This window comes from Anopheles coustani, chromosome X (genome assembly GCF_943734705.1).
Source record: "Anopheles coustani chromosome X, idAnoCousDA_361_x.2, whole genome shotgun sequence".
In the NCBI taxonomy this organism is placed as follows: Eukaryota; Metazoa; Arthropoda; class Insecta; order Diptera; family Culicidae; genus Anopheles; species Anopheles coustani.
Genome location: NC_071290.1, coordinates 18,562,623 through 18,584,871, shown reverse-complemented (window position 1 = coordinate 18,584,871; position 22,249 = coordinate 18,562,623). Strand labels below are relative to the sequence as shown.

Genomic DNA, 22,249 nt, shown 5'->3' with positions numbered 1-22,249 from the left:
AGCCTCTACCTCGTCACACAGTGATTTTTTGTCTGTGTAACGGATTGACTTTAACTCACCTATTACTTTGTCCGGATTTATTTTTTCCTCACAACGTGTTTTGACGTCGTTTATTAGCGTGATGTTGGGTGATAGCCCTAGTTGTGCTTTTCCTGTCAATCGTGTTCTTAAAAATTGCACTAGAATATTTTTTGGATCCTTGGAGTAGAGTGTTTGTATCAATTTTGCTGATCCAATAAAATTATCAAGGCTTTCTGCTTTACCATCGTAGGGTTGGATCAATGAGGAAGCAACTTTGATATCAAATCCTTCATTTTGTTTGGTTTCCACTTGTTCAATGCAATACAAACATTTGCTAAAGTCTTGAACTTAAAATGTATCCTGTTTTTTAGATGGATATCTAAGTATGACTTTATAGTATTAAAACAGGTGTTCGTGGAAAGTTCTAGATCTGCAAGTGTATTTGTGTTCTCTGAATAAGCAATGAGATTTTGAACATTTAGGAATAATTCGTTGGCTGTGGAGTTATAATTGTCAAGCAAGCATTTGCGAAATTTCCTCTCACCAGGTTTTAATTTTTTTTCAATTTCTTGTAATCGGTTTAGTTTCTGAGTTATTTTTGCGAGCATAAGGATTTTTGTAGACGTACCGGGGTAAATTGTAAAATTGTTAGCAAAACTGTTTTTGGAAGAATTATTATTATAATAGTTTTATTGTATATAATTTTTTTTTATATTACAACCATCGATGAAGTAATGCGGAAACCCCAGTTGAACAAATTACAATTTTACTATTCTCTACCTTTTCGCCTGCATTTTTCCCATGCGCGATTCACATTGTCAAGCTCCGTTGTCTCTGCAGGTAGTAGTTCTCCGCCGTCTCCTGACTATGTTCGTTCGTTGCTCTCGTTAGTTGCCACTTTACGTTACTCTCACTCACAGATGTCCTTTATCTGCCACTCAATGCATTGGGTCAACGTAGGGTATCGTAGCGTCTGTTAGACCAGTCTACAACACGCAACAGTCGAATAGAACAGGAGCTGTCAGACTTGAGAGCTCACATTATGAATTACTGGCAACACTGATGAAGTGTCAAATAAATCTCTCTTCTTGCCTAGAACGTCCAAGCGTAAGCACGTGTGTTTTTCATTGAGTTCAACAGGTTATGTGCCCAGCGCCTTTGCGAAAGTATTAATTCGTGGATATCTAAAAACAAAAATGGATTTGGCCAAGATCAGCATGATGCGGCTAAACGGTAAAAACTACCGTGCGTGGGCGTTTAAGGTGCAGATGCTGCTGATGAGAGAAGGTACGTGGTGTTTTGTGGAGGGTAGTGCCCCTAACCTGGTGACTCCGGCTTGGACGGAAGGGGATTCAAAAGCACGTGCCACGATTGCGCTGTTGGTGGAGGACAGCCAACACAACCTCATCATCAACAAGGCTACAGCTAAAGAAACTTGGGATGCGCTGAAAGCGCATCACTCAAAGCAAACCCTGACCGGTAAAGTTTCGCTGCTTAAGGAAATTTGCAGCACAAACTACCGGGAAGGTGAAAGCATGGAGGAGTTTCTTTACGCCATGGAGGAGCTGTATTCTCGGTTGGAAGATGCCGGTGAGAGGCTGTCGGAATACATGCAAGTGGCGATGATCCTGAGGAGCCTACCAAAAGCGTTTGACTCTCTAACAACTGCTCTGGAAAGCCGATCTGACACGGAGCTGACGATCGCTTTAGTTCGAGCAAAATTGATCGATGAAAGTGAAAAGCTGTACGGCAACAATGCTCAGGAAGAGCGTGTCCTAAAAAGCGAGGCCAGACACATGGTATGTTTCTTTTGCCATCAGCCCGGGCATAAGAAGCACCATTGTGAGGAATTCTTGGCTCGCAAGAATGGAGGAGGAATGCCGAAAAATCAGCGGAAACCAAACGGTAATCATCGAGTAAAACTAGTTCGTGAAAATGATGCAAGATCGTTCACGTTTATGGTGCGTACGTGTGGAACAGCAAATAGCACCAATACATGGCTGATTGACTCGGGTGCCACGTCACACATGTGTAGTGACAGGAACGCGTTCACGGGCCTAAAGCTAGGAGGATGTTTGAGTGTCGCCGTAGCTGATGGCAATGAAAATCGAGTTGAAGGCGTCGGTAATTGTTTGATAAAGTGTGCAAGTGAGAACGGGAAAACAATTAACCTTACATTAACAGAGGTTCTGTATGTTCCTACTTTGCAAGGCAATATGATTTCTGTTGGAAAGCTTGCTGAAAAGGGTGTTAATACAGTTTTCGATGAGAAAGGCTGCAAATTGGTATTTGAAAAAACAACGCTAGCCATAGCGGACAAGAGAAGTGACATGTATTGGCTTCGACTTGCCGGAGAAAAGGTAATGAAAACGACCACCCAGCAGCACAACACTAAATGTCAGCACACTTGGCACAGGCGTTTCGGACATCGGGATCCAGAAGTTCTCAATGAGATTAAGAAAAAAGATTTGGCAACCGGTTTAGAAATTGTAGACTGTGGAATTCGCTGGACATGTGAGTGCTGTATCGAATGTAAAATGGCTCGACCCTCTTTCCCGAAAGTGGCCGAGAAAACATCGACCAAGGTACTCGACATCATCCATAGTGACGTGTGCGGCCCAATGGATGAGACAACCCCGGGAGGGTGCCGTTATTTTATGACTCTAATTGATGATCATAGTCGGTACACCCAAGTATACTTCTTGAAGAAGAAATCTGACGTTGAAGATCGCATTCGGGAATACGTCAGAATGGTTGAAACCCAGTTCGGTCGCAAGCCACAGGCAATTCGTTCCGATCAAGGAGGAGAGTACTCCAGCAAATCGTTGAGGAAATTTTATGCGGACGAGGGCATAAAGGCAGAGTATACCACAGCCTACTCGCCTCAACAAAACGGTGTCGCGGAGCGTAAGAATAGATCCTTATGCGAAATGAGCCGCTGCATGCTCGTTGATGCAGGAATGCATAAGAGATAGTGGGCGGAAGCAACTAATACCGCTTGCTATCTGCAGAACCGTTTACCATCTGCAGCACTAGGGCGTACACCATTCGAGATGTGGTATGGCAGGAAACCGGAACTGAATCATCTACGACTTTTCGGGTGCTCGGGCTATGTACTGATTCCATCGGCAAAAAGGAGTCTGATCTTGCGCGAGTTTTCTTTCGGGATATTTTTCGGATGACTTCAGCTGCGTATTATAATTACCCGGGTGATTTTTGGTGGAAGAGAGAGATTTTTTATTGCCACTATCTTTTATAATATTTATCTAGCTCCTTTCAGTTCCCCTTTTTATCAGTACGGGTTCGGCCCCATAAATTAATTATGGCCGTAATTGCCATAATGGCTTATCCAATGTTTTTGTTTACGTGTCAATTTCTGCCTGATCACCCTCCGCCCCCTTGACGCTCGTCAACAATTATTCTCCACGTGGTGATAAGCTTAGTTTGTTGCCTCCGGTAGCAAGCAAATTTTAGCGATTGGCCTAACCGAAATTCCCTTTGCAGTTCTTGATGTTACCACACGTGTCAAACTATCCGTGCCGGGGTGCGTCTCAACTATCCGCGCGAGTGGCCATTGTGTTGTAGGAAGAGCCTCGTCCATCAGGATTGCCAGTCTGCCAGGTGAGAAATCTGAATTGCTGCAGGTCTTCATCGTATCCCTTTGCATCTCTTGTAGATACTCGCCGGCCCAATGTTTCCAGAAGCGCTGGACGAGCAGTTGCCACTTCTGCCACTCGCTCAGGGTGTACGTCTTTCGGGTTGAATAGTCCGGCTCGGGGATAGCGTTCATGGATGTGCCTATAAGAAAATGTGCAGGTGTTAAAGCGGCTAAATCGTTGGGGTCGTCCGACATAGGCAACAGCGGACGCGAATTCATTGCTGCCTCTATTTGGTGCAGCACAGTGATGTATCCTTCATAAGGCAGTCTCGTGCTGCCCAGCTGGCGAAACAGGTGTCTTTTGGCGGTCTTCACTGCAGCTTCCCACAATCCGCCAAAGTGTGGAGCCCTTGGTGGACTGAAGTGCCAAGTGATGCCCATATCAGCACAAGTCGAAACGATGATGTTGCTTTGCTCCTCATCATGGAGCATCTCGAATAGCTCACTAAGCTCCCGGGCTGCGCCTTCGAAGTTTTTACCGTTGTCCGAGTAGATATGGGACGGACGTCCTCGGCGCGATGCAAACCGTCGAAGTGATGCTAGGAAACCAGCAGTGGTCAAATCACCCACTAGTTCCAGGTGAACAGCCTTCGTAGCAAAGCAAACAAATACGCAGAGGTATGCTTTGGCGGGCTCTGCTCGTTTGTGGATCGGTCGTAGGTAGATCGGCCCAGCATAGTCCACTCCGATGGTCGCGAACGGTCGATTCGGTGTGATCCGCGATGATGGTAACTGCCCGATTTGTTGCTGCGCAAGTATGGGCTGTTGGCGAATGCATCGTAAGCAGTGTCTAACGACGCTTTTCACCAGATGTCGTCCGTCGAGTGGCCAACATTCTTCGCGAATCTGGGAAAGCAGCAATCTTCCGCCACCATGTATGAGTTCTCTATGAAGGTGCTCTGCGATGCGGCGTGCGAAGATGTGCTTCTTGGGCAGAAGAATTGGATGTTTCGATTGATAAGGCAGTTGTGAGAGCTTGAGGCGTCCTCCTACTCTCATAACTCCTTCGCTGTCGATGAACGGGCTCAGACGTCTAAGTGGTGAGCGCTTTGGAACCACCTCACGCTTCCTCAACCGCTCGAGCTCCGTTGGAAATGCGTCTTGCTGTGCCAGCTTGCATAGCACAGTTTTAGCAGCTTCCATGAGGTCCGTAGTGATAGTTGATGACGCTGGGGGCTCCAATGGATCGCGGCGAGTACGGCACTTCTCCTTAGCATTGCGCACGAATCTAAGGCAATACCCAATGACGCGTAGAAGCTTGGTGTATGATGAGTACCGCTCGAACCAAGGATGCACTGTCTCGATGACGGCAACCGCTGCACTCACTTGACGAATCTCTAGCTCGGCACCATCCGCAACCGTTGGTGTTGAATTTGGCCATTCAGACGCTGGACGAATTAACCACTCTGGACCGCTGCTCCACAGTGCACTTTTCACGAAATCTGCTGCGGTCACGCCTCGTGATACCAAATCAGCAGGATTCGAACATCCCGCAATGTGTTTCCAGGGATGGAGATGTGAGTAGGCTTGCACCTCCGCGACGCGATTGCCTACATACGTTTTCCAATTGTTGGGCGGTGAACTCAGCCAATGCAGCGTAACTGTCGAGTCGGACCAAAAATATGACTCCGCTAATTCGAGTCCCATCGCTTGCTTCACACGATCGTATAAATGCGCTCCTGTAACGGCTGCATTAAGTTCCAATCGCGGTAATGTAACCCGTTTTAGTGGTGCTAAACGTGACTTCGATGCCAATAGCGATATTCGTACGTGTCCTTGTTTGTTTTCACAACGCGAGTAAATACATGCACCGAACGCGGCTTCAGAGGCATCACAAAACGTATGTAACTGAACGCGAGAATCAGGTAAGAGAGCGTAGCGATCACTTTTATAACCGGAAATAATTGGCCAGTCGGATTTAATGGATGTCCACTTTTTGTAGATGCTGTCAGAAACAGGATTATCCCAGCCAGGCTTCTGCACCCACAATTCCTGCATCAGCAACTTAGCGCGAATGATGATCGGCGATATCAATCCTATCGGATCGAACATTCGGGAGATGCCAGAGAATATTATCCGCATTGTGGGGTAGCTGGTGTCGGCGTCGATCCGCGACTCGAAGGATAAAACGTCAGCTTCGGGCTCCCAAGCGATACCAAGTGCCTTTATCTTCTCGTCGGGCATAAATTGAAGCGTTGACTGCGTTCCGATCTGATCCTCCGTCAAACCAGAGAGCACGGCCAACTTACTAGAGGTCCATTTTCGCAGAGAGAATCCACCCTTTTTTAACAATTCATCGAGCTCCTCTCGTAGCTGCTTTGCTTGCTCCTCTGAATCAGCACCACCGATGAAGTCGTCCACGTAGAAATTTTGAACCAAAGCCTGTGCAGCATGCGGAAAGTTCGTGCCTTCATCCTCGGCCAACTGCAGCAACGTACGCGTTGCCAAAAAAGAAGATGGAGCAAGCCCGTAGGTCACCGTATTCAGCTCGTAAGTCTCCACTGAAGCATCCGGTGAGAATCGAAACAACACGCGTTGAAACCGACGGTCATCAGGATGGACTTCTATCTGCCTGTACATTTTCGCAATGTCACCAACGAGCGCTACTTTGTAGGTGCGAAAACGAAGAATTATATCCAGCAACTGGTCTTGCACCACTGGACCGACACGTAATGCTTCGTTTAGCGAATATCCAGTAGATGTCTTCGCTGATCCGTCGAAAACGACCCGGAGCTTTGTCGTCGTACTAGATTCTTTCAAAACGGGATGGTGCGGTAAGTAATACCCGTGATCATTGTCTGCTGGAGACGTGGGAGTCATGTGCCCCAGTTCTAAGTACTCTTTCATGAACTTGTGGTATTCTTCTTTTAGGTCTGGATCACGTTGGAGTCTTCTTTCGAGAAGTATGAAGCGGTTCAAAGCCATATCCCTTGACAGTCCAAGTTTGTCAAAGAAATCTGGTTGCTTCGGAAGACGAACTATGTATCGACCCGATGGATCCCGCTGGGTTGTGTTTCGGTAAATAGCCTCACATTGGCGTTCTTCGGGTGAGTAGCCATCGTTGAACCATAACTCTTCTGATTTCCAAAACCGCTCGATGGACTCTTCTAGAGTTGTCATACAAATTACAGCTGTCGTGTGAGCAACATTAGAAGTGCCTTCCGAAGGCTCTGGCGATCCAATCGAACCAGTGACGACCCATCCGAATACGCTTTCTTGCAGCGTTGAAAGGGTAGGTGCTAGTTTGAGCTGGGCACTACCTTCGAAGAAAGCAGCATAATGTCGAGCGCCAAGAATAATGTCGATTGCCGAAGATTTGTAGAACTCTGGATCGGCTAGGATCAGCTCGGACGGGATGTTCCAGCTCGTCGTGTTAACGTCCCGCAGCGGCAGATTAGCCATCAACTTGTCGACAATCAAAAATACGACACCCACTTCAAACTGTTTCGTTCGTGAGGCAATCTTCGCGTGAACGGATTCTTTCAGCGGACGGGTAGATTGGCCTGCACCCTGCAGCATAACATTAACCTTTTTTCTTTTTAGCCTCAGTCGATGAGCGAGCTGACTGCTTATCATATCAGGCTGCGAGGCACTGTCCAAAAGTGCTCGAGCTGGATGAACTAATCCGAAAGAATCAACTATATTGATGATGGCAGTTTGGAGCAAAACCTGCGTTGGTGCTCGCTCCATTGCTGCTGCGAAAGTTCGCTGAAGATTTGCCGTGTGATCGTTAGTGGCTGGTCCAATGCTCGCAGCTGGCATGGCAGTGGAGAATGTTCCGGCAGAGTGATCCTGTGACGTGTGTAAGTGCAGCATAGTGTGGTGTTGTGAATTACAGTGGCGGCATTTGTACTGCGAAGTGCAGTCGCGGGCGCGGTGATTGTCTCGAAGGCAATTCAAACATAATCGTGCGTTCATTACGGTGCGATGGCGTTCGTTCGGGCAATGAATCGGGAACACTTTGCAATAAAATGCTCTGAATCGCACAGAGAGCATTTGCGTACAGCATTTGATGCCGCTGCAAAGCTTCCGAGCCGCGTAGGTGGCATCCGTTTTGTATGATGTTGCGCTTCGCTAAAACTGACATCCTGCTCCTTGTTCACCGATAACGTTTCAAGCACTCGCATACGGCGCTGCAAGAAAACAATCAGGCTAGGATACGTCGGGCTTTCTTCGTTTGATGCGTGCTCCTCCCAGTCCCTCAGTGTGCTTGTTGGCAACTTGGTGCACAACAAGTGTTCCAGCAAAACACCCCATGTCTCCGTCCTTTCCCCAAGATGGTCAAGGATTTTCTTGTGCCGTTCGAACTCGTCCACTAAGAGGTGCAGTGCGGTCGCGGTTTCCCTTTTCGCGGGCGTCATAGTGAACAGTGCTTGCAAGTGACGTTTTTTCAGTAAATATTCGTTGGAGTAGCGTGTCGTTAATGCCTGCCACGCTATCTCATAATTTGCCGCGCTAATAGTGATCGCTTCTATCACTTGTGCTGCTTCACCCTTAATCGCTGCGCGCAAGTAATGGAACTTTTGGATGGCGGGAAGATCACGGTTGTCGTGAATCAGACACTCGAACGTGTCCCGAAACGTAAGCCATTCCATGTAATCTCCATGAAACTGAGGCAGTGATATGGTCGGAAGTTTAATACCAGCCAAGGAATTACTGGTGGCATTAACTGACGAGCCTTGTGAGGGTCTTTTTGCCTTTAGCTGTGCTTCCACCCGTATCAAACGAGGTTCGAAGTCGGCGCGAAGAGCTTCATTTTGCTTGACCTCCTCTTCGGTTGTAGCTCCGTCTTCAAGCTCCTGCTGCAGCTTTTCAAGATCTTCACTTAACCTTTCGAACTTGGTTATTCGTGCTTCTACTTCAACAAGATCACGGTCTTGTTGAAAATCGCGAACGAAGCTTTCATAACGGCTAAGTGAAACGAGAAGGATCGCTCTTCTCGACGAAAGGATAATGGGTTCCGCGGGCATTTTGAATCGAAACGGCGTACGTAGCGTTTGTAGTATCGCGCAATGAAAACGGCCCGAAATCGCGAAGATGAAATTAACCAACGTTCGTATTTCAAGAATCCTGGTCACGGCACCAATGATCTTGCGCGAGTTTTCTTTCGGGATATTTTTCGGATGACTTCAGCTGCGTATTATAATTACCCGGGTGATTTTTGGTGGAAGAGAGAGATTTTTTATTGCCACTATCTTTTATAATATTTATCTAGCTCCTTTCAGTTCCCCTTTTTATCAGTACGGGTTCGGCCCCATAAATTAATTATGGCCGTAATTGCCATAATGGCTTATCCAATGTTTTTGTTTACGTGTCAATTTCTGCCTGATCAATGTCAAAGCAGTAAAGATGACATTTGTGGGTTATTCAGCGGAACACAAAGCGTACAGGATGCTCGATATGCGTACGGGACAGATTATTATCAGTAGAGATGTTCGCTTCATAGAACTTGGAGATGGATCTAAGGAGAAACGTGTTGGAATCGAAAGCGAGCGGAATCTTGGTAGCGCAAACAGTGAAATTGAGTGGACACTTAATGAATGGAAGATTCAAAATGAGGAGTGTGATGTAAATTCCGAGAATGACTTCTATGACTGTAACGAAGATGACTGGCTGAAAGGATTGTCACTTAATGACAATGAAGGTGATCCTACTTCTAACAACGCGACAGAAATTCGCAGATCACACCGGAAAACGGCAGGTGTACCACCAGCCAGGTACTCCGGAGGAGTGAATTTGGCGAAACAGATTGTGACTGAGCCAAGATCGTACAATGAAGCAGTGTCCAGTCTGGAGTGTGCCAAATGGAAAGACGCGATGGATGACGAAATGCAATCACATCACGATAATGGCACATGGAAACTAACGAAATTGCCTCCAGGAAGAAAAGCCATTGGTTCAAAATGGATTTATAAGTGCAAGTCTGATGAGGAAGGCAACCTCGTGCGGTTCAAAGCACGGTTAGTGGCGCAGGGATTCTGCCAAAAGTTCGGTACGGACTACGACCTTGTATTTGCTCCTGTAGTAAAGCAGGTCACATTCCGGACAATGTTGACCGTTGCAAGCCAGCGGAATATGATGACTAAGCACGTCGATATAAAAACTGCGTATCTTCACGGACAGTTACAGGAGGAGATTTTCATGCGCCAACCTCCGGGATATGAAAGTGGCGTCGACGGTGAAGTTTGTTTGTTGCAACGAAGTATATACGGATTGAAACAGGCAGCACGCGTCTGGAACATAAAGTTAACGAAGTTCTAAAGCAGATGGAGTTCGCACAGTCACTGGCGGACCCATGCCTATACATTCGGCAGAGATCAGATAAGTGCATGTTTGTACTTATTTACGTTGACGACGTGATTGTAATTTGTGACAAGGAAGAAGAATTTGCTGAGGTAGTCGGTGGACTGCAGCAACACTTTACGATTAGCGTCATGGGAAATCTGCGGTTTTTCCTTGGTATGCGTGTTAGGTTAGTCAACGGGCAGTACTGCATTGACCAGCAAGCTTATATGGAACGACTATTGGAAAGGTTTCATATGCACGATGCAAAACCGTCTAAGTACTCAATGGATCCTGGATTCCTACAACAAAAGGAGGAGAATGATAGACGTTTGGATTCACCGGAAGCTTACCAAAGTCTAATCGGGGCTTTGTTGTACATCGCAGTTACCACCAGACCTGACATTGCCATTGCTACATCGATTCTGGGCAGACGGGTGAAGGAGCCATCCTTGTCCGATTGGACAGAGGCCAAACGTATTCTACGGTACCTAAAGTATACAAAGGACTCAGTATTGTACCTAGGAGGCTTAGGAAAGACGCTTGAGTGTTTTGTGGACGCAGATTGGGCGGGCGACGCTAGCGATCGCAAATCAAATTCAGGTTTCCTATTTAAGTTTGGCGATGGTCTCATTGAATGGGGGTGCCACAAACAAAACTGTGTGGCATTATCGAGCACCGAAGCAGAATATGTAGCTCTTACAGAGTGTCTACAAGAACTAACATGGTTACAAAACTTGATGAAAGATGTCAATGTGCAACTGGCTCTCCCCATCCTGGTAAACGAGGACAACCAAAGCTGCATAGCTTTGACAAGAGGTGACCGATCGGAACGGAAATCGAAGCATATCGAAACGAAGTACAATTTTGTTAAAGATATGGTTCGGGAAGGCATAATAGAGGTCAAATACTGCCCAACCGAAAATATGGAAGCGGATTTGCTTACAAAACCACTGCAAGCCGTAAGACTGCAACAACTGAGGGAAACGATCGGCATCCAACCATTCCGCGTTGAGGAGGAGTGTTAGACCAGTCTACAACACGCAACAGTCGAATAGAACAGGAGCTGTCAGACTTGAGAGCTCACATTATGAATTACTGGCAACACTGATGAAGCGTCAAATAAATCTCTCTTCTTGCCTAGAACGTCCAAGCGTAAGCACGTGTGTTTTTCATTGAGTTCAACAGGGTCATCGTAGGGCACACACCGCACGTAGTACAAAACCAGTAATGGACACGTATCTAAAACTCTCAGTTCCGACAAAACTCAACGTCGCGGACGAAGGGACAAAGTGGTCAAAGCTGAAGCACCATCTATCGAGCAGTAGCTGGTTCACCGGACCTGCGTCAAGCAGAAAGTGACTGGCCGAGCCCCCACCCCGCTCCAGAAACCACAGATGAAGAGAAGCGAGAAACAGTTGCGATTCACGAATCTTATGAGCCTCTGTTCGACGTGGAACGATTCTCGCGTTGGTGGCGACTGATCCGTGCTGCTGCTTTCGTCTGGCGGTTCATCCACAACACCCGTAACCCGTCGTCACGGAGGATCGAGCCGTTGACACCCGCTGAGCTGCTACTAGCTGAAAAGGCAGTCATCATAGATGCTCAACGTCGATCGTTTCCATCGGAATGCCGAATACTCGACAGCCGAACGCCAAGTGAGAGACGCCGAATCCTCCCTAAAACCAGCGTTCTGTATCAGAGGAGCCCATATATGGATGAGGACGGTATCCTCAGAGTCAAGGGAAGAATCGACGCTTGCGTGTACGCCGACCCTAACGTCAAAAGGCCGATCATCCTACCGAGAGCCGGAAAGGTAATAGATCACATCGTGGACCACTACCACCGGAAATTTAAGCACGCTAACCATCAAACGGTGATGAATGAAGTTACGACATCCCAGCTTTGAGAACGGCATGCTCGGTGGCATACGTAAAAACTGCGCCTTCTGTAAGGTTCGAAACGCACTCCCAGAAACTCCACCGATGGCCGATCTACCTGCGGCGAGATTGGCACCGTACACGAGCCCGTTCACCTTTACCGGCATCGATTTTTTCGGGCCTTACAACGTGGCAGTTGGGCGAAGGACGGAAAAACGATGGGGCGTGTTATTTACTTGCCTTACTGTACGAGCCGTGCATATTGAGGTAGCTCACTCGCTCTCCACAAGCTCGTGCATCCTAGCCATCCGGAACTTCGTGGTGCGGCGTGGAACACCAAACGAGCTTTTCACGGACCGAGGCACAAACTTTGTTGGGGCCAATCGGGAGCTGCTGGAAGCAGTAAACTCGATTAGTAAAGAAGAGCTGGTAGAAGGCGCAGACATCCCTTATACAACCTGGCACTGCAACCCACCATCCGCGCCCCATTTTGGACGGGCCTGGGAAAGGCTGGTGCAATCCGTTAAAAGGACTCTTCACGGGATCCAATTCACCCGAACGCCAACGGACGAGGTGTTTAAGAACTGGCTGATCGAAGTGGAGGGCATTCTGAACGCGCGCCCGTTGACAGAAGTTCCGGTTGATAGGGAAGAAGACGCCCCGCTCACCCCAAACCATTTCTTGTTAGGGTCGTCGGCCGGAGCAAAACCGATAGTTCGACCGGATGACTCTACAGCCGCGCTACGGATCTCCTGGAAGACATCGCAGCGCTATGCAGACCAGTTCTGGCGAATGTGGATAGCCACGTACCTACCCACCCACACCAAGCGGAGCAAATGGCACCAACCAGTGCTGCCCCTCGCCGAAGGAGACGTGGTCATCGTCGTCCACGACAACCTACCGCGCGGTAGCTGGCCGAAAGGACGGGTCACAAGGGCGATAACATCCCGGGACGGAGAAGTGCGTCGGGCACATGTGCAGCTCGCATCCGGAAAAACACTCGAACGACCGGCGGTCAAGCTGGCACGGCTTATCATCGAACCACAATAGTGCTGACCTGGCTGTCACACGCGGGCCGGTGTTGCTTGATCGTTGTTTTTGTTGTGCTATCAAAATTGACGTTTGATAGATTACGCACAGCAGAGATAACGATCAAGTAACGGCTCGATGATAAGCTGGGTCACGCAAAATCCCGCTAGAGGGCACGAGATTGGAGAAAGAGAAAGAACGATCGCTCGCAATCTACCGTTCGGCTAACCACAGGTCATTGCTACCGGGCTGCACCGGCGTCAGCTGATTGGGTAAACGACCTGTGGTGAAGCCGAAAAGTTCGGTTGCAGTGGGGGCGATCGTTCTTTCGCTATCAGACCGCCAAGAAGTGCAGTGTGAATTTTTTAAACGACTAATAAAACTCGTCGCTTCAAGAAATTACTGTTTTATCTTTTGGCGGGAGAAAGAAAGCGCCTTGCCGCACCAGGTGCAGTAATATATAGTCTTTCGCCGCTCGACTCCCTGCTATTTGCTCGGCTCCTGTTCCCCGACCCTTTCCCTCTTTTTGTGTTTTCCTCCACGTTCGTTGGGAAGGGCCTAGCGGGTTTTATCCTAGCACTTTCCAGCACCCTCATTTCTGAGTCCTGCTGGAATTCCGGGGCTGCGCCTCCCCGGATGTTTTCCATCCTGACGTTCGCAGACGGGAACGTCAGTTTGACTTTGGGTTTTTGTGATGTTGTATTGGTCTGTCTGTGGGGGTGCCCATGGCGCAGCGGTAGCGCGAGGAAACACCACACCACAGGTGTGGGATCGAATCTCGAGTCTGACACCCTCCGATATTACGAACGGCTGACCACCGATCTATAATATACCGTCTTTCGGTCACACAAACTCTCTTCGGAGAGAAGCCTTGTCCCACTAGGGGATGTCGTGCCACATAAAAAAAAAAAAAAAATGGTCTGTCTGGGTTTTTGTGATGTATTGGTCGTTTGTTCCTTGGCCACGTCTGCGAATGTCTTGGTCTGTGCACACGACTGACCCACGTGCACCTTCCTTCCACAGTATCGGCACTCCGGTTCCTGCCCAAGGTACTTTATCTTGATTTTGCTGTCCTTACTTATGATGAGCGTTTGGGGTATTTGCTTCTTGACTATCATTTGTGCACTGTATTCTCCCGTCTTAGTTGGGAATAAATACTGTTTTCCCCACATTATCGCTTTCATTTCCTTAACTTCCCCATAAGCGCTCAGGAGCTTTCTGATCTCTTCCTCAGAGACCTCGTCCGGGGCGTCACTGATTTTCACCTCCACTGCCCCATCAGCTAAGGACACCGGGATCACATACGTTTCTCCTGCTATCGTTAAAGTTGCGCCTTGTCCCGCTTTGACCGCCCTGTTTGCTATTTCCAGGTTGGTGACCTTCACGTAGATTACGGGTTCGAGTCGGCAGCACTGTAACATGACTACCTCCTCTTGCCCTAAACCCAGTTGAGTTGCCACCATCTCATGGATCATATGGAAAGGGGGTTTCGGGACGTTGGCCAGATTGATTTTAATTGTGTTCACTCTGATACTCATTTTCGTTTCGGGGCTTGTACGTTAGTAAGTTGGTGATTAGTGTGATGGCGGGTTAGTGTGATGGTATATAAGAGGTTTTGGTTAGTGAATTCTGTTAAGGTGTGAGTTTTGGGTAATTTTGTTTACTATTGTTGCTATTGTTTCGGTATGTGGTCTGTGTGTGTTTTTTGTGGTTGTTTTGGATTGTTTTGGTTATGTTTGCACGTGGTTGTTTTTTTGGCGTCTGTCCACTTTGGGTGTAATTTGACAACTAGAGTGTTAATCAATTGATAATCTTTCGGCATCTGGAACAGCTGTTGTGAATGCTGATGCTGAATGTTTGTAAACAATTAACTGACAATTAGTGACACGACGCCCACTCCTAGGTGGCTTGCCTTATCACACTGCAAAGAGTCACCATTATGCCAAACTGGATGCCAAAACCAAATTTTGACAGTCTGGTGAATTTGGGAGGTCACCATTGGTGACCAGTGTGATAAGGCCATTATGGTGGCTCGCGCAGCCCTTTTATCCCCTTCGTGGTCTAAGCCCCATCGCTGCTGCATGGGCCGCTGCCGCTGTCACATTGACTGCTGGTGCAGCTGACAGCGACGGTATTGTGATAAAACTAGTCGCAACATTTCCCCGGCCAGTGGCAAAAACAAGTGTTGCCACTCTACTGTCCGTCCTACTGTCGGCTAGCAAAAAATAAACCTCGTAGTTCGATGTGTAGTGCTGCGTCTTTCGTGGCGGGCCACTGGCGGACACCGCTATCCGTCGCTACGGCCGCTTGTACCTGGTCATCGCAGGCCACGATGGTCTTCACGTCCTTCGGCCAGCTGCCATGAGGTAAGCTACCACCAATGGCAACTACTACATCTCCCTTCCTTGTAGGTTTTGTCGGCGCGCTCCACTTAAGCCGTCTGACCGCCAAGACGTCAGCCTCGGCTCAACTGTGTGAGTCCGTACATCGTACAACCCAGTCGGGGCCCTTCCGCAACTAACTCTAATCCTCCTTCTTTTTTAGTAACTGCCGTGCCTAAGCGGCATGATGGCAGCACACCCGAAACACTCGGCTTCAATCCAACGGAGTGTGCGTCCTGTCTCACTCCATCTCCCGTCCACTGCAGGCACAATTGATCCGGATCCCTGACCAACCTCAACGGACGATCATCGTGAGTCGATGATGTCCCCTGATTGAAATGCTCGGATGGGTTAACCTTTCGTCCGTCAGCTTCATACATTTCAACCGATACACACCGCAAAACAGTGTCGTAGCCGTGCAAGTGCGGGTTCCAGTTCTCGAGTGCGCGTCCTCGATCGGTGACTGCGGACTGTGGTGTTAGTGTATTCGCGTCCCGTGTTTACGAATATCTCCGGGTTGTTAGTGACGACGAGTGGACCGTAAACAAACTGACCCTTGTTTACGGTTCCCTCACGATGGTGGGCGCCGCTATCCCTGGAGGAGATGCTCGACGCGACGGGGTCCTCCTTCTTGTCTGCGTCGTGGGTGAACCCCAGCCCGTGTGCAGGTGCCAAGGTGTGACACTCGCTGGCCACTTGCGCATTTCCGCAATGCTTGTTCCACCCATCCGCCATCGCGCCTCCATCGCTCGTCAATATCGTCCCCATCGCGCTCTCACGTGTCTCGCCTGCGGTGCTCGACGGCCCACCGCTCTCCGTTGCCGGACCCGTTGTCGTCACGTGCCGGTCTCCGATGCTGAGCTGCCTCCGTTCGGCTCGGGGATAGTCAAAATCATCGGAACATCGGCTCCATCGCGCAAAATCCTGCGATTGGTGTTCCTGGACGCTTTCCGGCCGGGTCGAACGAACAACCGTGATCGTCAGTGCGTGGGGCCAGCTTCGGTCGTTGGGGTCTGGGATCGTTGATGCTGCCGCGCCATGACTTGCGACAGGTCGTTCACCCGAAGCGAGGTGAACGCTCGGCCGGTCGCTCGGCGCCATCGCGAAATCGAATGGCCGCGTTCCCGGAGCAGTGTAGTGTTTCGATGAGTGGCCCTGCGCCATCGCTTGTTTGGCAGGTTGCACACCTAGGGCAGTTTGGAGTTTGGACGGCTCCCATTGGGCCATCCTTTTCTCGAGCGCAATGATGTGCTCCTCAAACTCCAACTCTCTTTGCGAGATTTCGATCTCGAACGCTTCTCGTTCTAGCGCAAGACGTTTTCGCGCTAGATTCAACTCACGTTCCATGATGGTGAGTTTAGCGGATGACAATGCTACCGCGCTCCCACTTTCTTCGAATTCCGTGTAGTTTAGTGTCGTTTTGTTCCGTGTGTCCTCCATTGCACTCACGCACTTGTAGAACGAACGATTCGCGGCGTACACCCACCGGTTTTACAACACCGTACGAAATCTCGACACTTTTAACTTACGGTTAACTGTACGAAACTTTCATTCGCGATGCACACTAGTGATGAATTCTCGGAACCGCTTCCACCACTCGGAACTACTTCCGAGCATCTATAAACCGGCTCCGATTCCGGCTTACCCTAGAATCACTGCGCCTTGTAAAACGCCGCTGGGTAAAAACTGGATTCTCGCCAGTATAGTCAGATTATATCCAGCTCGAGCCGAAGATAAAAACCGAAGTTGCCACGACAAAAACGAAAAATGGAGGCCCCTCCCTCTTATTTTCTACTATTCCTTCTACACATTCTCATGTCTCGAGCTGTTACGCGGAATTGAACCGCGTTGTTTCCACTCCGTCTCTGCGCACCTACCGCAAGACCGTCGCTCTTTGTTGAGAACGGTGTGCTAAAGGCCCAATATATATCTACTGCGTAGCCGTTTGTATGGACTGTATGGGAATGCATCGTTACACGCTCAACCCGCTCTAGCCATTTAAACCTCTCGCGGAGCGAATTCATATGGCCACCGCGTTTCGGTTTTTGCTCTTCATATAGCGGTCGGCTCGCGCTGGATATTCAATCGCTCGTGCTGGGTTTTCGATCGCTCGCGCTGGGTCTTCGAAGACCCGATCGCGCAGGGCATTTAAACTTCGTATCGTATTGCAATGCGCATGCGCACTTGATGACTTCACACATGAGGGTTCGGCTAGCCAATCACAAAAATCGATTTTTCAGTTCGGATCGGCTGCCGCGGCAACAGATGGGAACGGTAAGGAGAGATTTCTGGCGGTGGCGGGACAGGGGAATTTCTGCGTTGGTGTAAAAGAGACAAGAATATCACTATCTCGCTCTGGCCCATTGAATTCCCTATCTCCACCCGAAGCTATGGCTGGTAGGGTAGTAAAACACCGGACGGCTCCGAACGGCTCCGACGATTCCGACGGCTCCGGACGGTTCCGGCTGCAGACTAGCGGCTCCGGACGGCTCCGGACGACTCCGAATGACTCCGGACGGCTCCGGACGGCTCCGGACTGCAGCTCGGAGTACTGCATCGTCCCCCCGAAACACTGCACGAAGTAAAGCCAGCCAAATTGTGGCTCAATCGGGACACGAATATTCAGAAAGATTTGGTTGGAAATTGCCGAAGCAAAACCGAAGTTGCCGCAGCAAAAACGAAAAATGGAGGCCCCTTTCGGGGCCTTTGCTCTTTTTCTCTTCTCTTCCTTCTACACATTCTCATGTCTCGAGCTGTTTACGCGGACTTGAACCGCGTTGTTTCCACTCCGGTCTCTGCGCACCTACCGCAAGACCGTCGCTCTTTGTTGAGAACGGTGTGCTAAAGGCCCAATATATATCTACTGCGTAGTCGTTTGTATGGACTGTATGGGAATGCATCGGTATACGCTCAACCCGCTCTAGCCATTAAAACCTCTCGCGGAGCGAATTCATATGGCCACCGCATTTCGGTTTTTGCTCTTCATTTAGCGATCGCTTGCGCTGCGTACTAGTGATGGGAAAATCGGCTCCGCAACCGGAGCCGGCTCCGACGAACTCCAGTAAATTTTGGAGCCGGCTCCGGAGCCGGCTCCGAACTACCGACTCCGAACTACCGACTCCGAACTAACGGTTCCGAACTAACGGCTCCGAACTAACGGCTCCGAACTAACGGCTCCGAACTACCGACTCCGAACTACCGACTCCGAACTACCGGCTCCGAACTACCGGCTCCGAACTACCGACTCCGAACTACCGGCTCCGAACTACCGGCTCCGAACTGACGGCTTTGGAGCCGGCTTTGAACTAACGGCTCCGAAGCCCGTTCCGAACTGGTGGCAGTGCTGTACCGCGTCAGGTTACAAAAAGTAAACTTTGATACCAAAAAACTGGTGCGGTCCAGGTGTCAAAACCCGATTTTTCTGTAAGAATCGCCCGATGCAAGTGTAGTCAGAAAACGGTTACAGTTACGGTACCAGATGGCAATTATAAGCAAATAAATACAATAAGATAGAATAATATAGAAGATGAGAATAATTTTATCAACGGATTGAAGTTTGTATAACTCGTTTCAAAACGGAATAGTTGTTGCATTAAGGACTATGACTAACAGAGCGGGTAGAAGTTTCAAGCATCGTATCAATTACTATAAAATAAGAAAAACGATGAAGCCGTTAGTTCGGATCCGGTAGTTCGGAGCCGGTAGTTCGGAAACGGTAGTTCGGGGTCGGTAGTTCGGAGCCGGTAGTTCGGAGCCGGTAGTTCGGAGCCGGTAGTTCGGAGTCGGTAGTTCGGAGCCGTTAGTTCGGAGTCGGTAGTTCGGAGCCGGTAGTTCGGAGTCGGTAGTTCGGAGTCGGTAGTTCGGAGTCGGTAGTCCGGAGCCGGCTCCGACTATAAGCCGGAGCCGGCTCCAGAGATGTTAGTTCGGAGCCGGCTCCGGAGCCGTTAGTGCACTCCGGAGTGCCCACCACTACTGCGTACGTATGAATAAATGACCGCTCGCGCTGGGTATACCCGTACGGGTACCCGTACGTCCGTATTCGACCGCGCTGGGTATTCGACTGGTCTACGATTGCTCGCGCTGGGTTTTTGATCGCTCGCGCTGGGTCTTCGAAGACCCGATCGCGCAGGGCATTTAAACTTCGTACCGTATTGCATTGCGCATGCCCACTTTGATGCACAAACCTCGATTTTTCAGTTCGGATCGGCTGCCGCGGCAACAGATGGGCGCGGTAAGGAGAGATTTCTGGCAGTGGCGGGACGGGGGAATTTCTGCGTTGGTGTAAAAGAGACAAGAATATCACCATCTCGCTCCGGCCCATTGAATTCCCTATCTCCACCCGAAGCTATGGCTGGTAGGGTCCGGAGCCGTCGGTACCGTCCGGAACCGTCGGAGCCGGCTGACCGTCGGAATCGTTGGTGCAAAAATGAATTGAAATCCCCTAACGGTTCAAATCGTCCATGAGTTGATTAATTAAAAAAGTGCTTGTGTAGAAGTCTTCATAGAAAGTTTTCAATAATAGGAGAAAATAATTTGTAAATTTGGAAACTAAAAAAAAACACTTCTTTGTGAAAACGTTTTTTTTAATTTATTTATTATTGGTTCGCGTTATCTGGCATAGGTACCTATCGCGAAAGCAGTCGATAAAATTTACCAACCCGTTTGATTATATCGACCGATAAATTTATCTACTCGAATTGGTATCGCGAATGTATTCAACTGAGCAGTCGGTAAAATTATAACAACCCAGAAACATACCTATCGAGTAGTTTCTCCGTCTGTCAAATTACCATGGAAACCTAGAGTTTGTTTACTTATAACAACGTTACAATTAGTGCGACTTCTATCATATCGAGAAGCATTTTAGTTCGTGAAGCATCCAAAAGATTAGAATGATAAATTCATTATTCTTTTTAAATGATGCGGAGAATAAAGAAGAAATCAACACTCGTTGCCACTGTGTTAACATGTTCCTTTTTCAGCTTCATTAACAATTACCGAGTTCCGAAGAGGCTGTTTGAAGAAATCCTTGCCAAAGTGGAACTAGCATAAGCATAAACGTGGGTTATCGGCGGAAGAAAAATTGGGAACAAAACTGCGATTTTTTGCCCTAGGGTCGTACCAACAAGATGTTGGTAACAATTTTACTATGGCAATTGCACAATCTACTTTTTCTGAAACGCTAGATAAAACTCTAGCCGCGTTGGAAGGTGAACTAGCGTATTTCAAAACCATGGATATGATTGCCGACGAAAAAGCAGACGCTAGGAGATTTTTTTATAAAAAATTACCTGTCCTTGTGTAGTGATGCGATGGAACTCACATCAGAATTGTCGCACTTTACGACAACCCAATTCAATATTTGAATAGAAAAGGGTTTTACAGTTTAAACGCTTTAATGGTAAATATTAAATTTAACACTTCTTTATAAAGTGCTTATTGATAATGATCTACTCGATATCTGACCACAGGCAAATGATCCTATTTGTAGATAATACAATACAAGCACAATATCTTCATACTTAGAAGAAAAATGAAACGGTGGTGACCGAACGATGAAGCTGTTGGGTTTGTCTGTTTACATATGTATGACATTCTTGTACCCAATATTAATGATTTTTTTAAATTATTGTTTAGGGGACTCTGCTTATCCTTTAAAACCATGGATGATTGAGCAACGAATATTTCTATTTTTCTATTTCTTTCTTATACATTCACGTACTTTTTTCTACCAAATTTTGACCTGCCATTATTCTAAGGTTGTCTTAAAGTGTTACAGGGCCAATAAGATTCATTTTGTACCAAAACCAAATTTCCCACAGTTTCGCCTCAATGAAAAATACTGGGCAATCACAAAACTTTGTCTTAGGCGAAGTGGTGTAACAGTTAGAGATGTTCTTGGCAAGAGGAAGTGAACGGAGGTTGCGAAAACGGTATCTCCTTCCACGATACGGGTGGTAATGCAGGAACCAAAAAACAAAATACGTGAATTTATAAGAACAGGGAATACAATGCATAACTGTACAAAAGAAAAATACTCAATTTTTTATATCGTTGACATTTTTTGGAACCTCAAATTAATATTATTGATATTTTTATATTATTATATATTTTGGAAAACACCTTCAAGTATCTTCACTGAAAATTTCAAATCGATCCGACATCTCAATAAAATGATAATTGGTCCGAAGTACGAGAAATACGGAACGTTTGAGGGGTATCGACCGACATCGGCAAATAAAAATTATTTAAATTTGTTTAAAAAATTGTTTTCTTTAGCAAAACGATAGAAAATTAGTATTTCTAGGCATTCTCAAAGTTTCATGCCGAAACGACAATCCAATCAATTGTTATTTGAATATAAAACTACAATAACTACCCGTGTAGGCGGTTAAATAAAAAAACAAATGTTAAAACAAAAAAAAAATCAAAAGAAAAATAAATTTTTTGATGAGCTAAAGTGGTTAAAAAATAATAAGAAGCGAAAATTTTTCACAGAATAACACTTTTACATTTTTTAAAATAAATTTTTCCACGGTCAACAACTCTTTTCAGTATATCGGATGGGTTGAGGCAGTAGTTAAATATATCGGTCGATATAAAAAAAATGTTTCGTTCGCGATGCAAATTAAAGACTTTTTTACCAACTGCTCGATTTTTTCCCCACGATTTGTACGGTAGCCATGGCAATTGTACACGCGTTTTTACGGGTTGATAAATTTGATGCGTTGCGATATCATTCCGCCATTACTGTCATTATATCGGTCGATATGTTTATCGACCGGTTGTTAACTTGGTTCGCGATAGGTACCATAGTTTGCCTTCATAACAAAACATAAATATAAATAAAACGTGGTAAAGTAAACCTAAGGATCGTTAAACAAGTTGTCCTAAACAATTTCTTACCTGGTTAACCATCATATTCATATCACCTAGATTACTTATAGATTTATATGCCTCCATCATTTGTGTTAAAGGGTCACTCCCAACTGGCGGAT

General features: G+C 47.5%; 2 protein-coding genes across 2 annotated transcripts; both read right to left on the bottom strand.

Annotated features, from left to right (window-relative positions):
- Positions 1-3,460: 3,460 nt before the first annotated feature.
- Positions 3,461-7,198, bottom strand: LOC131269394 (uncharacterized). Its single transcript, XM_058271740.1, has one exon. It carries the CDS (start codon positions 7,196-7,198, stop codon positions 3,461-3,463), a length of 3,738 nt encoding a protein of 1,245 aa, XP_058127723.1.
- Positions 7,199-7,596: 398 nt separating this feature from the next.
- Positions 7,597-8,649, bottom strand: LOC131269393 (uncharacterized). Its single transcript, XM_058271739.1, has one exon. It carries the CDS (start codon positions 8,647-8,649, stop codon positions 7,597-7,599), a length of 1,053 nt encoding a protein of 350 aa, XP_058127722.1.
- Positions 8,650-22,249: the final 13,600 nt, after the last annotated feature.